General features: G+C 46.7%; 1 protein-coding gene across 3 annotated transcripts in view; it reads right to left on the bottom strand.

Moving 5' to 3' along the window:
- Window positions 1-21,923, bottom strand: part of PHF2 (PHD finger protein 2) — a 198,563-nt gene that overhangs the window by 7,743 nt on the left and 168,897 nt on the right. For 2 of the 3 annotated variants that reach the window (XM_060239820.1, XM_060239818.1), the window contains 3 exons: window positions 19,834-19,929; window positions 19,094-19,203; window positions 4,053-4,311 (listed from right to left, as the gene is read on the bottom strand). In XM_060239820.1, coding sequence (XP_060095803.1) covers window positions 4,053-4,311; window positions 19,094-19,203; window positions 19,834-19,929 — 465 coding nt within the window. The remainder of the gene's footprint in view (window positions 1-4,052; window positions 4,312-19,093; window positions 19,204-19,833; window positions 19,930-21,923) is intronic. The other variant, XM_060239819.1, reaches the window with a different exon arrangement.

Here is a 21,923-nt window from a genome sequence, read left to right as displayed (position 1 = left end):
TTGGATTACAGATAAGACCCACTGGTCTGAGGTGATACGGGACCAGGCTGGAAGAAAACGAGACACACGGATAGAGTCCGTGTCCCCATGGGGACGAGCAGGAAGTGGGGAGTCAAAGGCCCTGTTTGTGCTGCTTTGCACCCTTCTGCCTTGAAGCCTGTGCAGAGGACGGCGAGTACTTTTGCTTTGGCTGGTACTGAGGCCGTGAAAAGGTGGTCGCTGACTTAGGACGCCACTGCTGCTCAGGAGACTTGGCATAAGGCTTCTTCTGCCACTGTCACGGCCACTGCCGCTTCGCCTGCGGTCGAGAAGTTGAGACCCCCAGGTTCTTGGACGTCTTTATACTCTTGTCCATCTCCTGGAGGACCGAGTCCGTGGTGGCGCTAAAGAGACCCATGCCATCGAACGGGAGATCTTCAATATACGCCTGCGTATCAGGTTGCAGGGCGGTGGAGCGTAGCCAGGAGTGCCTACGTGAGAGTTTTGGCACAAGCATCACCTGAATGCTTTGCGGAATTCAGCTGCTGCTTTGCCAAGGCCATCCCCTCCTTCTGCAACTTCTTCAGGATCGATCTACTCTGTTCCGGCAGAGTGTTCAGGACGGGCGAGATCTGATCCCACAAGTTATATTGATACCTGCCCATACATGCCGAATAGTTCGCAATTTTCACCCCAAGTGACCCAGTGGAGTATAATCGCCGCCCCATAGCGTCCAGCTTCCGCCCCTCCTTATCAGGGGGAGTTGAATGCGTCTTCTTTCCTTTGGACGAAGATGATACCACAACTGAGTTGGGCTTAGGATGCATATACAGGAACTCTGCTGTATTTTCTTGCAGGCAATACATGTGGTCCAGCCGGCGTGATGACACCGGCGTGGACGCAGGCTTGTCCCAGGACGACTTAGCCGTGTGAAGCATCACATTGGTGATGGGTAGAGCAACTGCCGTCGATGTGTCCCTTTGGACAATATCAAAAACACTGTCCGTGACCACAGGCTGAGGCTGAACTGTTGGTAAAGACAGCGCCTGCGCCATCCTTCTAATCAAGTCCCCATAGGACTTAAGGTCTTCGGAGGGAGAGATGGGATGATCCTCCGTGGTCTTTTCTGGTGGAGAAGGTTCACCTGTAGAGGAGGCCCCTTGTTCTTCCGGTGACGACTCCCTCAAGGACCTGGGAGATGCTTCAGGCGATTTCGACTGCTCAGACGGCTGACGCCGAGGCGGTAATGTCCGAACCATCGGTGTTGTCTTTGGCTTCTCCGGGGAGGCATGCCGCTCTGGCTCTCGATGCCGATCCGGATGCTCGACCTTGGGCGGCTTCGATACCATGGTGGAAGGCGCATGTCGAGGGGTTCTACAGGACATCCGGGAGCGATAGGAAGACTCCGAAGCCTGATCCCAGTCCATCTGCCACGGAGGCAACCAAGGGAACGGGGGTTGCATCGGGTAAGCACCGTAGAGGTACTGCCACTGCCTCTGATCCCAAGAAATCTGCGACACTGGCCAATGAGGAGACGGATCCTTCTTCTGGTAGCGAGGAGAGCGGCTGCTCGAAGATCGATCCCGGTGCGAGTCCCGACGTCGATCCCGGGGAGGGCTACGAGAACGTGGGGTCTCTTGCCTTGGCGTGAGCCGACCCGATGGGCTTCTGTCGGTATCGACGCGCTGTGCTGAATCAATCTCGGAGTGGGAGTCGGAGATGACCAGCTGAGTCGACATCGAGGTAAGCGGTGGCAGGCTCGACCGACGAACGGGTGAGGCGAAGAGCTTCAGCGGCGGGACGACCGGTGTCAAAGACTCGGAAAGCAATGCAGGCGAAGATTGCGAAGCAGGCTTGTGCTTAGGCTTATCGGCCTTCTTGTGCTTCTTCGACTTTTCAGCATGTGACCCCTTGTCCTCCTTGTGCTTCTTTGCCGGCACCGAGGACTACGATGCAGCTGCCGAGCCCGAGCGCTTGCGGGGGCGATCGGCGTCGGAGGTACCTTTTTCGGCGTTGACCGATTTTGGTGTCGACAGATCAGCCGAAGGTTGCCCTTGATCGGTGAAGAGCGCACGTGGTGATAGTGCTTTCTCCATGAGCGCTGCCGCCAGCCGCGCCGCCCTGTTCTTCCGCGTTTGCTTCGAGAACTTGGCGCAATGAATGCTTGTGCTGCTCTCCCAGGCACAGCAAGCACAGAGAATGGCCGTCCGGCGGCGCAATTTTGCTTCTGCACTTCGAGCAGCAACGGAAGAAACCCCACCGCTTTTCCATACGAGGGGTAGGAAAAATGGGTGGAAGGCCCGAGAGCACAGGGGGGCGCCCTGAAGGGCAAAAAAACTCACCCCACGCTCCAGACAAACAAACCTAACGCTATCTAACTAAACAACTAACACTAACTATTTCTAACAAGTTAGGACGAAGTCCAACGAAGTTCACCGACCATAGCAAAAAGATCAACCGATCAGCGCGGCGGTCAGAAGACAACTGGCGGGATGTCCGCTCCCATCCTGGCGAGCATGCACAGTGGGGGGGGGTCTGCGCATGCGCGCTGTGACGAAGGCGCGGAAATCCGCAGCTTTTGAAGTTTACCGATCAGGGTTGGCGCCGGCGCCTCTCCCATTGGTGTGATGCACAGAGACCACGAAGAAGATCTGGAAGATGACAAAGGTTTCTGCACAGGTGCATATAGAGAAAGGCATACCCTTCTAAGGTATAAAAGTTTCATGTCCTGACATGCTTTAAACTTTGATTTGAACACAGAAGCAAATGGGTAGTCAATGTAAAGATCAGATAACACTTTATTACCATTGTAATAATTGTGGTGCCATGTTTTCAACTAGTTGTAGCTTCTGCATTGTCTTCAACAGAAGGCCCTATGTAGATTGTGTGTTACAATAACCTAGTCCTGAGATCACTGTAGCATGAATTAGCACGGCCAGGTCACCTAGGTGCTGAAAAGGGGATATTTTCTTTGCCAAATGCACCTGAAAATGACATCCCCTGTCACCAGATTCAATTGTTTCTGCAATTAAAGAGCAAAGTGTAGAGGACCCCTAGGTTATTAACTGAGGATGACAAAGACTGGTTCATCCCAAGCAAAACAGGCAAAACCACCCCAGCCAGGAATTCAGTCTACCCAACCAGCATCATTTTCGTTGTATGAGGATTAATCTTCAGATTTTCTTCCTGCCTCTATACACTGACCTAGCACAGAAATGGCTGCTTCTGGAAGCTTATTTAATGTAATACATGGCTGGGTGTCATCACTGCATTGATGACATCCAACTTCACAGTTTCAGTTGATCTTATTCAGCAAATTTATATAGGTATTTAAAAAAAAATTCTATTAAAAGTGATGCTTCAAAGCACTCTGTTTCTTCCAGGTTTTTTAGAAAGAGGAAAAGCTTCACTGCTATGGCTCAGTTCAGATGTCACACAAAAACCCATGTTTTAATTAAACTAACTATGATTAGGGTGATTGTCTAAATATGGGCCACTCTGGTAACTGTGGACTGGATATCATTGACAGTTACTAATCCCCACTCCTTCACACAGTCCTTTTTGATCCCTGGAAAGTTTATTCACAGGGTTATGGGATCTACATGGCCATAAAGTACCTCACAGTATCTATTACTCCATATACATTCCGAGACCCTGGAAATATACTTTCCCAAAAGTTGGAAACGACTCCTGGGAGAAGGAGAAAACCATGAGGATTGACAGTCCTTGCGCAGTCTTCATGCTGGATCCATCCCACTGGTTAGTGATGGTCCATTAAGCCAATCATTTGGAACAATCATTTGAGGTTGCTTCATCATCTGCTATTGGTTTTACCTAAGATTTGTGATGTATAAATTGTGATGTAAAATGCTGATAAAGGCAGCATTTGCTGAGGCAAACCAGGAACTGAATGATAATCTGTATGCCCAATCCTGGTTTCACAAACTAACAATGCTTAAAATAAACTATAGTTTAGCGATGGTCTGAGCTGAGGCTACATATAATTTACCAAAAGTAAAGTGCAACAATTCTGTCCTGCCAAAGAAACAAACTAGTTAACTGATCAAGAACACTACCTTTGGCAGCTGCATTATACTGTGATGAGGGCCTCCTTTGTGTGAGGAAAACTCCAGGAGCCATGGGTTGAGAGCCTCTGTTTACTTGGGCAACTCCAAACGTGCTTCCACCAGCTGTGTATTCGTGGTCTGCTAGACTACTGCTGTGGGACTCCAGCTTGGGTTCAGGAGAGCTGCTTTCTTGAGGGAGTTTATTTGCGTTATTGGGTGATAACTTCTTTTTGGTGTTCTTTTTCTTCTTGCCCTTTTGCTCCTCCTTCCAACAAATAACAAAGTTGTTACTGGCTGCAGAATAATGGCTACTAATAAACAGTGGAACATTTTGCCATTTTATATCAGATAAATGCTGCAAGTGTTAAGCTACACATACACAAAAAGAGTCCTGTTAAGAAGCTGCACAGCAGGAGTATTTTATTTCTCAAGTCCAAGAGAGAGCTTGAATATCAAAACCACCCCATATCAAATAATTTTATCAGCATAAAAGTGATGCTCATATTTTATTAAACAAGGGCCATTTTCCCACTTACCTTACCCCGGAACGACGTCCCTCTTCACCGCGCTGCGTCTGCGTGGATTTCGCACAAACTGCTGCGCAGCACCAGGAAGAGCCGCATAGTCCCGGGGCTTTTGCGTCCAAATGTAAACTGCTTTTTGGCGGTTTACATTTGCGACGCAAAAGCCCCGGGACTACACGGCTCTTCCTGGTGCTGTGCAGCAGTTTGTGCGAAATCCGCGCAGATGCAGCGCGGTGAAGAGGGACATCGCTCCGGGGTAAGGTAAGTGGGAAAACGGCCAAGTTCTTACTTTTTGCAAGTTATCCAAGCTATGCAATGTGTCCCAGATTGTGACCCATAGCAAAATGAATGCAAAGAGCTTATTTTCCAGCTCTGACAGGGTCTCAAATTCAGAACACAGGCAGGGGATCTGTACTATGTTCAGAAGGAATGGTGCTTACAGAGCAAATTAAGAGTACTGCTACTCCTGAGGTAAACCACTGGCATAAAAAGTTATGGAGTGCCTACATAATGGCCTGACAATGTTAATCATTCTCACTCTAACTTCTGAGCTGTCTGGTTTCCTGTTCTAGAATATCTCATTTCACAGGAAACAATCCCTAATATAATTAATGATCTTTCTTTATAGTTATGTCTTTTACTGCTGTTTATATTGTTTAGAATTAGTGAATATATTGCTTCATTATTATTAAGTTCTAATGTAAGCTATTGGTAAACTTCTTTTTGTGCATCCCCCCACCCCCGCCAAATCTCCATTTTATTCTCACAACAATTTTAGGTAGGTGAGGCTGACAGAGTGACTGAAGGTTCCCCATGGATGTTACTAAGATTTCATTCATCCTCACATAACAATATGAGGCATGTCATTAGAAAGTCTACTTCACAGATGAAAACAGGATGAAAAATCACAGTGCCCACTATGAGCAGTCAGGTTAGTACTTCTTCACCCAAAGGGTGATTAACATGTGGAATTCACTTCCACAGGAGGTGGCAGCGGCTACAAGCATAGCCAGCTTCAAGAGGGGATTGGATAAAAATATGGAGCAAAGGTCCATCAGTGGCTACTAGCCACAGTATATTATTTGAACTGTCTGGGGCAGTGATGCTCTGTATTCTTGCTTCTTTGGGGGGGGGGCAAAGTTGAAGGGCTTCTAGGCCCACTTGTGAACCTCCTGATGGCACTTGGGTTTTTTTGGCCACTGTGTGACACAGAGTGTTGGACTGGATAGGCCATTGGCCTGATCCAACATGGCTTCTCTTATGTTCTTATGTTTATGTTCTTATTGCAGAAGTGAAACTTGCAAAAATTCAGCCCATGTCGCATTTTGTTAACTTATGACATGCAAGCTCATGCATGAGCAAAGGGCCTGAAATGAAATTCATGTTTTTGCCTCCCAGAATTGACAGCAGTTGCTCCTATAGGGTGGCCAGATCGTCCCGCCCACCCGGGAAAGTCCCACCCCTGCCCCCAAATTCCCACCTCACGGGTTGGCCCAGTCAAATCCCGGGTTCGCCAAAATCCCCGGGGAGCAATGCCAGCGTGCTTGCCGGAGCCTTTGCCACTCTTCCCAGCCAAAATCTCAGAGGCCCGTCGGGTTTGGAAGCGCGGCTCAGCTTCCTCCGAAGACCAACAGCAGATGCCTGGGCGTGGGGGGGGGGAGTGTAAAAGACTGGGGAAGGCAATGGCAAACCACCCCGTAAAAAGTCTGCCGTGAAAACGTAGTGAAAAGCAACGTCACCCCAGAGTCGGAAACGACTGGTGCTTGCACGGGGGACCTTTCCTTTCGTGATGCCGGGCTGCTGCAGCCCAGATCTTGCTCCCACCCGGGCTTGCTGCAGAAGGAAGGAAGGAAAGGAAAGGAAAGGGGGGTTGAGTCGTTGCTTCCCTTCTCGGTGGCGAGTTTCTCCTCCTCCTCCTCCCGGACCGGAAACTCCAAGTGCCTCTTGTGCTGCTGGGCAGGCTGGCTGCTTGGCGCAAAGTTGTTTTGGAGCGCCGGGGAGGCTCCGCGCGCGCGTCCTGCTGCCTGCCCGGGCTCGCCTCTTCCGTTGCTTCGCGCGCCTGGCCAAAAGTTCGCAGCAGCATCCCAAAAGCAAGGCGGCATGTCGGAGGAACCTCCAGGGGAGAGGAGGCGGAGCCCAGGCGGCGGCAGCTCGGAGGCGCTTGAGAGGGTGGAGAGGGGAGGAAGGCGTGGTGGGGTAGACTCCAGCGCCGGAGGCAGCAGTGGACGCGGCTCGGGGAGGGGGCAGAGGAAGGAGTCCCCTGCCCACTTGCAAGGAAGGAAGCAGGAGGGAAAGAGGGAGGGAGGAAGGAAGGGAGCCCCCGGGAGGGAGGGAGGCAGAACTCTTGGGGCGCGGAAACAAGTAGCTGGGGAGCGGTTTCCCGGCGAGGCCGGCGTGCTGTGGCTGCTTCACCCGGAGGCCTTCGGGGAATGGAGCAAGCGGACTGGCAGGCAGGACTCCCTTCCTTCCCCCTTTCCCTCCTCCCTTCCCTCTTTCCTTCTTCCTTTCTTCCCTCCTGCAGCAGGAGGGAAGAAAGGAAGAAGGAAAGAGGGAAGGGAGGAGGGAAAGGAGGAAGGAAGGAAGGGAGTCCCCGGGAGAGAGGGAGGGAGGCCGGTGCCGCTGGGCCAGGCAGGGGGCGGGGAGGCCGGAACTGTTGGGGCGCGGAACCCAGGGGCCAGGGAGGGTTTCCCAGCGAGGCCGGCGTGCTGTGGCTGCTGCACTCGGAGGCCTTCGGGGAATGGAGCAAGCGGACTGGCAGGCAGGAGGGAAGAAAGGAAGAAGGAAAGAGGGAAGGGAGGAGGGAAAGGAGGAAGGAAGTAAGGGAGTCCCCGGGAGAGAGGAAGGGAGGCCGGTGCCGCTGGGCCAGGCAGGGGGCGGGGAGGCCAGAACTGTTGGGGCACGGAATCCAGGGGCCGGGGAGGGTTTTCCGGCGAGGCCGGCATGCTGTGGCTGCTGCACCCGGAGGCCCTGGGGGAACGGAGCCCGCGGACTGGTGAGTCTTGCAGCCCCCTCCTGCTGCTGGGGCCGGGGCGGAGGAGCTGCTGTTGCACGCCGGCTCTGGCTCCCCGAAGGCAGCCCCGCTCGCTCAATGCACGGGCAGGCGGGAGGCCTTGGCAAGCAGAGAGGGCTCTGGAAGCCTGCAGGGAAGGACCCGCCTCTCCTTCCTGGGAGGGGTTTCAAGAGAGGCTGTGGGGCCCCCTGACAGCAATGAGGGTCCTGTGGATGGAGGGGAGGGGCTTGTGAGTTCCCTGCATTGTGCAGGGGGCTGGACTAGATGACCCTGGAGGGCCCTTCCAGCTCTAAGATTCTGTGCTTTAACTGGGGTCTCCTTCCTGGGATGTTTTCCAACAGAGGCTGCCTGTCCCCCTGACAGCAATGAGGGTCCTGTGGATGGAGGGGGAGGGGCTTGTGAGTTCCCTGCATTGTGCAGGGGGCTGGACTAGATGACCCCAGAGGTCCCTTCCAACTCTAGGATTCTCTGCTTTCAGGGGCTTGGGTGGTATTACAATGACTATTTTCATGTGTGTGGGGGGGTCATCCTCCTTACCTCATTGTTTGTACTTGCAAGCAGCTTTAGGGCTCCTGCCCCCCCTTTTTTGTGGCAGTATTTGTGGGTACTGAGAACCGGCACCTGTTGGTGGGAGTTCTGCCAAGTCTTGAGAGGGGAATTGGTGGAAAGTAGTGAAGCTTTCTATTTGAATACAGGCACTTCCAACAACAAGAAGCAGTGGTTTTAGGGGCTCCTTTTAGGCATCAAGCACAATTTTGTGTAGTTTGGTGGCAGGAAATGCCAGTTATAGAGGGTCACGTTCGAGCTGAGCACACTTCTTCAGATTCATTGAAATGGAGGCTAGCAGTCCATATCTATAGGAAGAGGGTGAGCAGTGGATTAGCACACAACACAGTGAAAATGTGTAAGAGATGAGGACCCAAGTTGGTGGCCACAGCCCTCCCTTCGGGGGCTTGGCTATGGCAAGGGCAGAAGAGCCCTTTTTCTGGCGCTGCACTTTCCTTTTTTCCTGGGGGTCATGGAAGGGCTGCTCTGCAACACGGCCTTTACCCCAGAATGACGCCGAAGAACCCTCCCCACACACACACACACACACCATCTTATCTGGGAGAACCGGGTTTGATTCCCCACTCCTCCACTTGCAGCTGCTGGAATGGCCTTGGGTCAGCCCTTTCAAGGACAACCGCTGCGAGAGCTCTCTTGGCCCCACTCACCTCACACGGTGTCTGTTGTGGGGGAGGAAGGTAAAGAAGATTGTAGAAGATTGTAGGCCACTCTGAGATCATTATGGCTGGCCCTGCCTTCACTTTGGCATCCAAGAGTGCAAACCCTAAGTAGCTACAGTTTGGATCCAGTTTGGTGTAGTGGTTAAGTGTGCGGACTCTTAACTGGGAGAACTGGGTTTGATTCCCGGGGAATCACTTCCTATTTCCGGCAGTGGCATTTGGGGGAAATGATGTCACAGGAAGTGATGTCACTTCCTGCTTCTGGCTGGTGGCACGGGGAAACGATGTCACAGGAAGTGATGTCACTTCCTGTTTCCGGCGGTGGCATGACGTCACCAGAAGTGACGTCACTTCCTATTTGCGGCAGCACGCGCTTCGCGAGCGCACACACACATTCATTCCCCCTCAAGGTGTCCCTGGCTGGCCTGCAGATATTATGGCCACCCTAATAGTCACAAACTTTACACTTCAGTGCATGAAGTACTCCCAAGTCACTGTTCAATATTTGTGGTAGTGAAGTGCACCATGCAGTTAAATAGATCTAAAATGGCTGCAGCATAGATCAAAGGAATTGATAAAATTACCTTTGATATCCTATTTCAGCTCCAATTTTTTTTAAAAGAACAATAGAGAAGCCACTATGAGCTATATGGCACACCCTCCACCAGTGAATAGGTCTTGTATTGTCTACAGAGAATTTGAATGCATGAATAAGGAATCAGTTGCTTCTGGCTTTGCCTTGTTTACAATGGTCTAGCACAGGGGTAGGGAACAGTGGCTTTCCAGATGTTTTTTGCCTATAACTCCCATCGGCCCCAGCCATTGGCCATGCTGGTTGGGGCGGATGGGAGTTGTAGGCAAAAAACATCTGGAGAGCCACTGTTTCTGCACAGCAGCCTAGTCAAATGCTAAAATGCTAACAGAAGTCCATGAGCTGGCCAAAAGTTTAGAAGAAGCATTAAGAGAACAATCCTAATCAGGTCTTTTCTGAATTCTTCTCAGGTGTATTCAATGGGACTTACTCCCAGGAAAGTGGCTTTAGGATTGCACTGTAAATTATCAGTTACAGCAAGGATACTGGTAGCACAATACTAAAGGCAAACTAAGCTGCCAAAGGCAAAGAGGTTGCTTAGAAAAGTTTGTCATGATTATGGAGAAAATTATGGTTTATAAAAGATTATGGGATGGAAGGATTTACAGGTTGCTGGAAACATTTCTTAACCAACTGAAATAAAATAGTAGAAAAGAGCAAGAGTCCAGTAGTACTTAAAAGACTAACAAAATTTGTGGCAGGGCATCAGGTTTCATGAGTCATAAGAACATAACATAAGAACATAAGAGAAGCCATGTTAGATCAGGCCAATGGCCCATCCAGTCCAACATTCTGTGTCACACAGCGGCCAAATATATGTGTATACACACACACACACACACACACACTGTGGCTAATAGCCACTGATGGACCTCTGCTCCATATTTTTATCTAACCCCTTCTTGAAGGTGGCTATGCTTGTGGACGCCACCACCTCCTGTGGCAGTGAATTCCACATGTTAATCACCCTTTGGGTGAAGAAGTACTTCCTTCTATCCGTTTTAACCTGTCTGCTCAGCAATTTCATCGAATGCCCACGAGTTCTTGTATTGTGAGAAAGGGAGAAAAGTACTTCTTTCTCTACTTTCTCCATCCCATGCATTATCTTGTAAACTTCTATCATGTCACCCCTCAGTCGACGTTTCTCCAAGCTAAAGAGCCCTAAGCGTTTCAACCTTTCTTCATAGGGAAGGTGTTCCAGCCCTTTAATCATTTTAGTTGCCCTTTTCTGAACTTTCTCCAATGCTATAATATCCTTTTTGAGGTGCGGCGACCAGAACTGCACACAGTACTCCAAATGAGACCGCACCATCGATTTATACAGAGGCATTATGATACTGGCTGATTTGTTTTCAATTCCCTTCCTAATAATTCCCAGCATGGCGTTGGCCTTTTTTATTGCAAACGCACACTGTCTTGACATTTTCAGTGAATTATCTACCATGACCCCAAGATCTCTCTCTTGGTCTGTCTCTGCCAGTTCACACCCCATCAACTTGTATTTGTAGCTGGGATTCTTGGCCCCAATGTGCATTACTTTGCACTTGGCCACATTGAACCGCATCTGCCACGTTGACGCCCACTCACCCAGCCTCAACAGATCCCTTTGGAGTTCCTCACAATCCTCTCATTGCTGACTTCTTCCTATCTAACAGGGCTACCGATCTTGAAATAAAACAGACAATGTTACAGTATATTTAAGGATCTGGCTAATAAGTTATTACCTGCAAGGCACATTTGGATCTTATTTGATGGTGTATTCTATAATTTGGCAACTGGGGGATTTTGATTATCTGTCAAGATATTTGGTTTATATTTCGTTGTTTGGTTATTGTACATCTGATTAATAATAAAGTCCCGTTTATTAAATGAAAGCAGTAAGCACATGCTTAATGTTTTTTCTTAACTATTTCAAAACAACATACATCTAATGCTAGTCTTTATAGTTACCAGATGGTTACCACTGATAGTAGCTGCTCTGCATTTCCCTCCTAATATCCTTGGTAATGTTTTGAAATGCAAAAAAAAAAAAAAAAAATCACACGATGTCACCAGACTGCAAGTTTCCCTGCCTTTGCAAGAGGTAGCCAATTAAGTTCAAGTGAGGGAGAAGAGAGGGGGAGCTCACAAACTGATGGCATTACATCATACACTTTGCATTGCTAAACGTTATAGGGAGGAGAGGAGGAGACCTGCCCCTGTTGCTTTAACATCTTAGAAACAATAATCAACACAGACAATTCACAAAATGTCTAACAGTTTATATTCATAGTTTAATTTCCCAATTAAAATCATTGAGACTTTTAAATGCTTAACTTTGCAAGGTGGTGTGCTGGCAATTCAGATGAATAAAAACCATACTTTATAGCACATTTTTACAATCCTCTATTGGCTTTTCAAACATGAAAGGAGCAACTGATTACACAACTGAAAAAATATAAACATATGCTGCAAAGTCTGGCTTTAGAAAGATCTCACTTTCTTTTAATACAGTTTCAAAAGCACTGTTAGAATCAAAGCATTTTTATATGCTTCAAACATGTAGTAATATTAGTGCTCACTGGAAGTTTCATTATAGATTCTTTGCCATATAAACACACATTTAAAAATAAGTTAGTCATTAGCCCTATTATATTTCAGTAATAACTTTATTTGTTCATTTCATTTCCACACACACACCGCCTTAGCAAAAAAACAAGAAACAGTAGGTTCTGATACAGGCAAATGTGTACAATAGATTCTGATATAGCAACAGTAGCTTCTGATATAAGCAAGTATGTACAATAGGATTTATCCTTCCTTCCAGGGCCAGACCTCCCACTAGGCAACTTAGGCAATCACCTAGGGTGCTGCTGGTCCAGGGGCATTGAATTAGACATCTGGGTTGGTGGGGCTTTCTTCCTGCTTTTGCACCCTGGGGTGCAAAACCAGGAAAAAAAAACAGGTTTCTTACCTGCAACTGATGATCTTCGAGTGGTCATCTGTGCAGTCACACACATGGGTTATCCGCCAGGATCAATCCCGACCTCGGAGAATTCAAAGCAATCTTGGAGCATTAATTTTGGCGTGCACTTTCTCTCGTCTCGGAGAGGAGGCATCCACTGTGCATGCCTAGATGAGAGGGAGGCACTTCACCCACCAGTTTCTTCCTGCCGCCGTATAGGAGGAAAATTTTTGAATTAGGAACAAGGAACCAGCAGCAGGAAAGGTTGGGCGGGCGTGTGTGACTGCACAGATGACCACTCGAAGATCATCAGTTACAGGTAAGAAACCTGTTTATCTTCATTGTGGTCTCTGTGCAGTCCCACACATGGGTGACTGGCAAGCTAATCGTCTGGAGGTGGGTGCTGGATCTGTAACCAAAGGACAAAGTTAGTTATGCATATAAGCAGCAATATTGTACTTACAGTGTAGTCGACTGGAGACATCAGTCGAAAATGGATCGTAGCACAGCGTGCCCGAAGGATGCGTCACGCCAAGCACGGACGTCCAAAGCGTAGTGCGAGGCAAACGTAGATGGAGACGACCAGACCGCAGCAGCACAGATGTCTTCCATCGGAACACCCTTACAGAAGGCTGATGAAGCAGCAACGGCTCTGGTAGAATGAGCTAGTAAATGTTCAGGTATAGGCTGTTTAGCCAGTTGATAGCATAAAGTAATAGCAGCCACAATCCATTTTGAAAATCTCTGTGTTGAGATTTTAGTGCCTTGGTTGTGGGTTGCATATGCTACAAAGAGTCTAGTGTCTTTTCGAAATGGACGTGTCCTCTCAATGTAAAATGCAAGGGCCCTATGTACATCCAGGTTGTGTAAAGTTCGTTGACCTGCGTTGGCAGGGTGTTGAAAAAAAGCAGGTAAAGTAGACGACTTTCCTAGATGAAATGGTGAGACTACCTTGGGTAAAAGGGAAGGGTCAAGCCGTAAAATAGCTCTGTCATGATGGAAAATAGTGTATGGCGGGTCTGCTCTGAAAGCGCAGATGTCGCTGGCTCTTCTGCTAGAAGTAAGCACTACCAGCAAAGCTGTCTTCCAGGACAGGAGATGCATAGGAATGGATGCCATGGGCTCAAAAGGTGGCTTCATTAATTGGCTCAGCACAAGAGACAAACTCCAGGTGGGGTGAAGCTGTTGGATTGGAGGATGAAGGTGGAGGATCCCCTTCATGAAGGCTTTGGTAGCATAGTGGGAGAAAACAGTGCACCCTTCGATGTGTGGATGGAATGCAGAGATGGCCGCTAAGTGGACCTTCAGAGAAGAGTATGACAGTCCTGAGTTAGAAAGGGATAAGGTGTAGGTCAGGATCTGAGCTATAGTGGAGAGTTCAGGCTTGAAATTATGTAGAACAGCATACGCCGAAAAACATTTCCACTTTAAAGAATAAGATTTTCTGGTGGCAGGTTTTTTGGCATTGAGTAGGACATGACAATCGTCCGAAGGAAAATTCAGAAACTGATTTTCCAGGCAGTCAGTTGTAGAAGTCCCGGATTGTGGTGCAGAACCTTGCCTTCTTGTTGGGAAATCAAGTCCTGAACTTGAGGAAGTTGGAGGAACATGTTGTCCGAGAGGAGGAGAAGAGTGGTGAACCAGGGTTGACGGGGCCACCATGGTGTAATCAGGATGCAATTGGTCCGATCTAGCTTTATCTTTTGCAATACTCTCATGATGAGAGGGATTGGTGGAAATAGATAATGTAGTGTCCCGGACCATTGATGGAGGAAGGCGTCCCCCACAGACAGTGGAGATGGAGGACCCCGGGAGTAAAAGTGCGGACATTGGGCGTTGTCTGGAGATGCAAATACATCTATTTTTGGAACTCCGAAAGTCTTGAACACTGTGTGCAGGTAACGGTTGAGGGCCCATTCGTGGTCGTTGACTAGATGATGACTCAGTGTGTCTGCTTAGATGTTTTGGACTCCTGGTAGATGCACCGCTGTCAGGAAAATGCCATGAACGATAACTCCAGTGCCATAAGGATAGGGCTCATTTGCACAAGTGAACAGAGGCTGTGCCTCCCTGCCAATTGATGTAGAAAACAGTGGCTGCATTGTCAGAGGTGACCTGAATGTGGCGATGGTGAAGAGATGGTAGAAAAGATCTCAGAGCTCTGTGGACCGCCAGGAGCTCTAGGCAATTGATGTAAAAGGATCTCTCATACTCAGTCCACTGTCCCTGAACTGTCAACGTTCCCAAGTGGGCTCCCCATCCCCACTTGGAGGCGTCAGTCGTGACAATCACAGAGGGTGGTGTTTGTACGAACGGCATTCCTGCCAGGAGATGACAATCCATCGCCCACCATTTTAGAGATGGGATAATGTGAGATGGGACCGTAAGTAAGGTCATTTGGTGTTGCCGGTGTAGATGAAATGTCCGGACAAACCACAGTTGCAGAGGGCACATATGAAGTCTTGCAAAACAGAGGACGGCAGTGGCAGCCGCAATGAGACCTAACATCTGCTGGAAAATGAAGGCTGTTTGGGTTCGGTGCATGATTATGGTATTGGCCAAGGACTGGATATGATGCACTCTGTCAGCTGGAAGGTAGGCCTTGTGTGATATCGTCGACAGACGTGCCCTTATAAATTGTATGTTCTGAGTGGGATTCAGGTTGGATTTTGCATGATTGACCTGAAGACCTAGCGCAGACAGGAGGGACAGAGTAGACGAGATGTCCTTCTGAAGTTGTTCTTTTGAGATACAACCAGCCAATCATCTATATAAGGGTAAATGGAGATCTGTTGTTGCCGGAGTACGACTGCCACCACTGCCATACATTTCGTGAAAACTCTCAGTGCTGTTGAAAGACCGAAGGGGAGAGCGCGGAATTGATAATGTTGATCTCTGATAGCAAACCTGAGGAATCTTCTGTGATGGTGATTGATGGTGAGATGGAAGTAAGCATCTTGTAGTTCTATCGTCGCCATAGTCCTAGATGAGCATGCCACAGCATGACGTACTGACACGAGAGAGTTCCTGAAGGATGTGCGAAGCCTGCTTCTGTGCTGCATCTGGAAGGGAGGGGACCAAGGTGGTAAGTTGGGAGGTCAGATTGAAAGTATATGCCAAAAAATAGGCCAAATAATTGTGAATTTTGGAAGTAACAGTGGTAAGAGAATAGATCTTTCTTCCTAATGTGTCCAATTTCTTCCCTTCCTTTTCAGGTGGAACCGGGTGTCGTGTTTGTTTGGATTTTGAGGACGAATGCACGATCATGGAGTTTGGTGCTGGATGATTGAAGAGAAATTTTGATTCAAGAGCATGAATTTTGTAGAGGGATTCAACTCGTTTAGATGTCGGTGGCACTGAAGCGGGTTTGTCCCATGCCTCTTTCAAGGCTTCCAAGTGAACTGGAAGCATCAGGAGAAAAGAGCCTGCCGGTAGGTCTGCGTGTACTAAATTGTGAACTACATCTGAAACTCTAGGTGCGTCAGTAGTCAGTTTAATATTGTGAATTTGCCATGTTGAACAGCAAATCTAGGTAAGATTTAGAACCTCTGAGGGTGATAGGTCAGCAGGTTTGATGATGTCGGAGGCTGGTGAAGGAGGAATCCGATTGTTCTGCTTCAGATTCTTCCTGAGTTTCAATGGGTGTATCAATGGGCTTGGCATATTTGTTTGGTCAGCAGAGGAGGCTGTTCCGTCTGTTGTTTAGGGGAGACCGAGCACACTGAATTCGATCTAGCTGGAGACAATGGTTTTGATACCATAGTGTAATGCTTAGGGCGTCGATAGGGACTCTCACGGGGTCGATAACACACGTCCTCACAGTACTGAGGACGATCCTCACGGTATACGTGCTCCCGATGTGGATGATAAAGCACCTCACAGTATCAAGAGTCCTCACGGTACCAATACCGGTGGGAATCCAAGGGAGGTGATCTGTAATATCGTTGGTACCTACGAGTAGATGGTGAACTGGACTATGATGGGCTATAATAGTAATAGCGTTCCCTATGACGACATCGAGATCTCTCGGCTTGGACTCGAGTGGATGGCTCTCTCAGTGTCGAGGGTTCTCTTACAAGTGGAGATGCGGGTGTCATTATCTGTTGTTTGCTAGACGTCTGTCTACTAGGCATCGAAACTTCCCAGAAGGAGTGTGTGCCGAGAAGGTTAGCACACTGACTTCTGAGTGAATCTGGAGATTCGGTGTCGAGGATATTTTCTGGCAAAGACCCGAAGTGATGGGGACCGAGAATGGATATGTACGACCTCGAGAGGTACGGTATTGACGGGCGCCGAGACCTCTGATGAAGTTGGTGTTGTCTGTACCGAGGCCACGGTGTTGACTGTCGGGTGCGATGTAGAAGTCATGGTGGGAGACTTCAAATCCGAGGACCTATGGCCTGTCTTAGATTTGGTTTTCGGTGATGTCGAAATCAAAGGATCTTTAGAAGTTGATTCTGTGCGATGTTTCTTTCTAGAATCGTCAGACTTTATTGAGTGCTTCCCAGACTTAAGCTTGCTGGGAACCGAAGCCACGGAAGCTGCCGGTCGAGCCACTCCCTTTTGAGTAGATAGGGAAGATGCCGAGGTTTGGGATCCTGAAGTATGGGACATAGTGGGGCGCAGTGACAACTCTAACAAATGACTTCTGAGTCTAGCCGCGTGGTTTTTTCTTGCTTGCTTTCCAAATTGACTACAATGCAGGCAAGTGTCGGTACGATGGGCCTCACCCAGACAAAAAAGGCATAAAGAATGTCCTTCTGTGGATGGGATTTTTGAGGTGTACCGAACACACTTCTTGAAAGTGATTTTGTCTTTCCCTTCCATCCGCCCAGGGGAGGGGGAAGGAAAGGGGCGAAGGTAGAAAGAGGGTAGAAAGATAATAACTTTTTTTTAATGATACCGGTGAAGTTGAAGAAGGAGACGAAGACAAACAGTGAGGGGAAAGTGCAAGAAAACAGATGAAGATCGCAGTGAATAGAGGAGACTCGGCAAGGTAGGTGTATCCCGGACGGTGGTAAAGAAGAAACTGTGTGGGTGAAGCGCCTCCCTCTTGTCTAGGCATGCGCAGTGGATGCCTCCTCCCCAGGACGAGAGGAAGTGCACGCCAAAATTAATGCTCCAAGATTGCTTTGAATTCTCTGAGGTCGGGATCGATCCTGGCGGATAACCCATGTATGGGCCTGCACAGAGAGCACGATGAAGATGGTTTTTTCTCCTGTGTCTCTCAGAATCTCCAAGAGGTGCAGGCGGCAGGTTTTCTTCCTGCATTTGCACCCTGGGGTTTCAAAACCAGGTAAAAGATCTCCCCTTCGTGCTTCTCAGAGTTTCCAAGAGGTGTGGGCAGTGGGGCTTCCTCACTGCTTTTGTACCCTGGGATGGAAAAGCAGGAAAAAGATCTCCCCCACATACCTCTCGGAATCTCCAAGAGTTGTGGGCTGGCAGGGCAACCCTTTCTCTGGGATCGAGCCACAGTGACAGCCTGATTTCTCTATTCTATCCTATGGGCTCATACGATAGACTGGAGTCTATTCTATTCTATGGGCCCATAGGTCAAAATGGAGAGATCAGGATGCCACTGCAGCACGTTGCTAAAGAAGAGGTTTTAAACTTTAAACCCCTTCTGTGGGGTCATGCCACAGCCGTGGCCTGACCTCTCCATTTTATCCTATGGGCCCATAAGACAACATGAAGAGAATGGGCCACCACTGCGGTGTGACACTAGAGCAGGGGTTTTAAACTTTAAACCGCTTCTCTGGGGTTGCGCTGCAGCTGCAGCCTAATCTCTGCATTCTATTCTATAGCCCACAGGATAGAATTGGTTATCAGTGTGGGGAGGGGGCATGCAAATAGTTAGCCTTGCCTAGGGTGCCAAACTGTCTAGGTCTGGCCCTTGCTCCTTCGACTGCAGATCTTGACTTGAGCCATGCAATAAAATCATAATTCAATTATCAAAAACAATTACAGAATAACTGAAAAAGGGAAATTATACCACTAGTAGAATCAGGAATAACTCTGGCTAGTCTGCTCTTGGAAACTAAGTAGGGTCAGCCTTGGCTAGTATTTGGATGGGAGGCTTCCAAGGAATACTATTTATCAATTTTGCTTAAGCTAGCTTTTTTTAAAAAAAAAAATCCTTCCTAGAACTTTGTAGGTGTATCTGTGTAAATGTATGCATTGTGTAGATATTAATAAGGTCAAAGAATTGACCTCTGTAACTTTAAAAATGTTTAGGGCTTGCAAATTGCCAATAGGCTCTTTATGAAAATAAAGTCCTAGCATCTCTGAAAATCTGGACCTTAGAGTCTGTCTTAATGCCCTTGAATTTAAAACTGTCTCTGCAGTAAGAAACCTTAGGAATTACTTTCCAGCACACAGCAAAGCCATTTGTGATGCCAAGTCCTGTGTAATCTTTCAAGGAAGTTTTAGCAAGAGACTTCTAACTCCACCTATGATACTTTTCAATAGATGAAATCTTGATTCTCCATCCATTCCAAAATTCCTCTTAATCTGAAACATGATTTTGCAGCTCAAACCCAAGTTTCTGTAAATCAGAGTGTGCTTTGGGAACCCATTCCTAGAAACCACTGCTATTTCCCTACTTATTGTAGTGATTATGTGACAAGACATTATTATTTATAAGAGAAGTTCTTGCGATAAATGTGTTCATACAATCTAAAAGTATTTTAAAATGCAGTTTCTGAAAAGCAGCAGTTTCTAGGGAATAGTTCAGAAATAATGATAAACTCACCTGCTGGGATAATTTGGCAGCAGCTGCTGCAAGTCCAGTTTCAATAGAGGCAACTCTTGTACCTTCTCGGACAGGTCTGTCTTGTCGAGGTACTGATGGGCCAACTCTTGCTAAATGCAAAAGCAAAAAATTAATATTGGACAGAATGCAATGTTAAGTTATTGTAGTATATATACTAACAATGTCACCCTAAGTATGTCTACTCAGAATCCTACTCAGGTCTATTCAGTGAGAGCTTACTCCCAGGGAATAGTTTTTAGCATTTCACTGTCATATATAATCCAAGAAAAAGTTTGAGTCCAGTGGCATCTTTATGACCATCAGAGTTTTATTCAAGCTATAAGATTTCACGGGCACGCACACTTCTTCTGATACATTGACATTTGGTACATCGTGTAAGCCAGCCGGAGCTTACATGATGTAAGCCGCCCTGAGCCTGCTTGTGGAATAGGGTGGGGTATAAATAAAAAAATTAAAATTAAATTAAAAAATTAAATCAAGAACACCTGGTGGAAGTGATACCATGCCAAGATGCACTAATCTCCAAAGTATATTTATATTGCAACAATCATGTACATTCAATGTTATGTTCATCCATTACTGGCACCTATTAAGTAGATGTAATTTATTTTGTGGTTTCTTTAGATCACTGCAGAAAATATGTATATGTAAATTGTGAATTAAATTATTTTTACTGTATGTTTCTATATACTTTTGGATTTGGAATACAAAAATGTTACCTGTTGGGCTATATGGAGCATCATCAGAACTTTTCCTTTTCTTTGATCGGGACTTGAATACTGGATTATCTTCATCTGATTCAAGGGAGGGATATACTATATGAAGGGAGGGAAATACCATAAGAGATTCTGAAGTGTTAATGAACAAAAGTCATGTAAACTATGGAGTAAGAAAGTCACAGGTCTGAAATAGCCTAGGGGTGAATCCCATCTGAGAGAAATCTACACTAAATACTCAGAATGACATCTCTGATAAATCTTATAATTCAACATCGGATTGGATTCACTGGCAATTTCTGCAGATGGAAGGGATTTCCATCAATAAATTGTGACTTCCTTTGCTCCTCTCCCCCACTGCAGTCCCAAATGCTCACACTGAAGTGAAGCTCTTAGAAAACTGGCGACCCTTTAGGAAAAGCATGAGAGGATATAATCAATGGAAACTTAATCAACTCTCTGGGGATGTTCTACAGCAGTATTTGATTTACACACACACACACACACTTTCCCACTGTTTTCCACCCTGAGTTGTCACATCATTCCTCCAGTAAAATTTGATTATTAATGTAAACCTTACAAGAAAGAAAGATAAAAAAGGAAATTTCAGCCACTGATCTAATAATAAAAATATAAGAGAAGAACACCAGTACCTGATTATAGGGACTGAACATGGTCTTTACTTCTATGGAAGTCATATGGTATGGTTAGGAAGGTATCTGGTAGTTAATTCTGAAGTTCTAGCCCAGTCAAAGCTTATCTAAATCATATGGGGAACTGCTGAGTGCAGAGACAGCCATGCAGGTTTAAAAAAAAATAGTAACCTCATATGTGGTCTCGGAGACCCAGCTCCATTCATTTTAACCACTTTGAATTCCCAGTTCCTAAGCTGAATGGCAGCTCTATTATTTATCTATTTTTGACACCTAAATGAAGCTATCTAGAATGTGGCTTTAATTTCCATCTTCCTTTGGTATGACAACACAGGATTTTAAAGTAACTGCATTAACTTAGCCACTGAACTGAAAATCTGCTAACCAGATGTAGGACAGATGGAGCCTTAGCAAACCCAACCATCTTGCAACAAAGCAAACCTATTAAATGGTAGCATAAATGTATAATTAGCAAGAATGTTGGTTCTCCTAATGCAACCTTCTCTTCTTTCAAACTGTCTCATTTAAATCATGCCTAAATATTATATCTTCACCCAATTCTAAAAATAATTTAACTTGAATGATACACCTACAGGTACTGCAATGCCAGGCTGGACTTATGGTGTGTCAAACATGTTCAGTGTTTTGAAAAAGAGAGCCTTGTTTTCATTGAACTTCAGAAGGTTTCGATGTGTGTGTTAATATTCAGAGCAACAAATGTTGAAAGTGGAAAGAAATTACATGTTTTTAAAGGGCCATAGCCAAAGACCATCATTAAAAAAAAACCCAACATTTTTACATATATTGCTAAATATGTTTTATATTTTGGAGCTAAACTATTAGGAAGTCTTCTTTCAGTCTTAAGGAACATTTTGCTGTATACTATTGGTTCAGACTGGCTGAATGGAACAAAGTTTCACTAATAGTATAAATGGCAGGTGAAATATAACCTTAGCACCTTTAATAACTACAATCACTCACTTAAATGACTGACTTGCTTTCAGAGCCTTTTCCTTTCTTTTCAAACACACAGTATGCAAGCTGCTCTTTGCTCCTGAAGGGCTGATGGGATCAGCATTGACAGGCAGTGGGGGGTGGAGGGGGGGGGGAGAAAGGGAGGAAGTTTCACCATAACCATTGAACCACCCACATTTTTTTCATCCTGTGTTTTTGTTTGTTTGGCAGATAAAATAAGGTGAAGACAATATAATATTTCTAAAGGAAGCTTTTATATACCTAAACTCAGCTCTTGGCTCTTGGACTATTGCAAGCCCAGTGCTTTGAATCTGCTTAAATCAACTATCAGTGGCAGCAGCTGAAGTTGTACTATGTGTTGGTAAGCAATGCTCAGCAATTTGGTTCTTTCCCCAGAAATCCCCTGACAACCTTGCTATCCAAAAACTCAGACACAATGTTTTTGGGCAAAACATCTTTGGATGC

Source organism: Heteronotia binoei, chromosome 5 (genome assembly GCF_032191835.1).
Source record: "Heteronotia binoei isolate CCM8104 ecotype False Entrance Well chromosome 5, APGP_CSIRO_Hbin_v1, whole genome shotgun sequence".
In the NCBI taxonomy this organism is placed as follows: domain Eukaryota; kingdom Metazoa; phylum Chordata; class Lepidosauria; order Squamata; family Gekkonidae; genus Heteronotia; species Heteronotia binoei.
The sequence above is the reverse complement of the archived record's forward strand: the minus strand, read 5'-3'. Positions and strand labels throughout refer to the sequence as shown.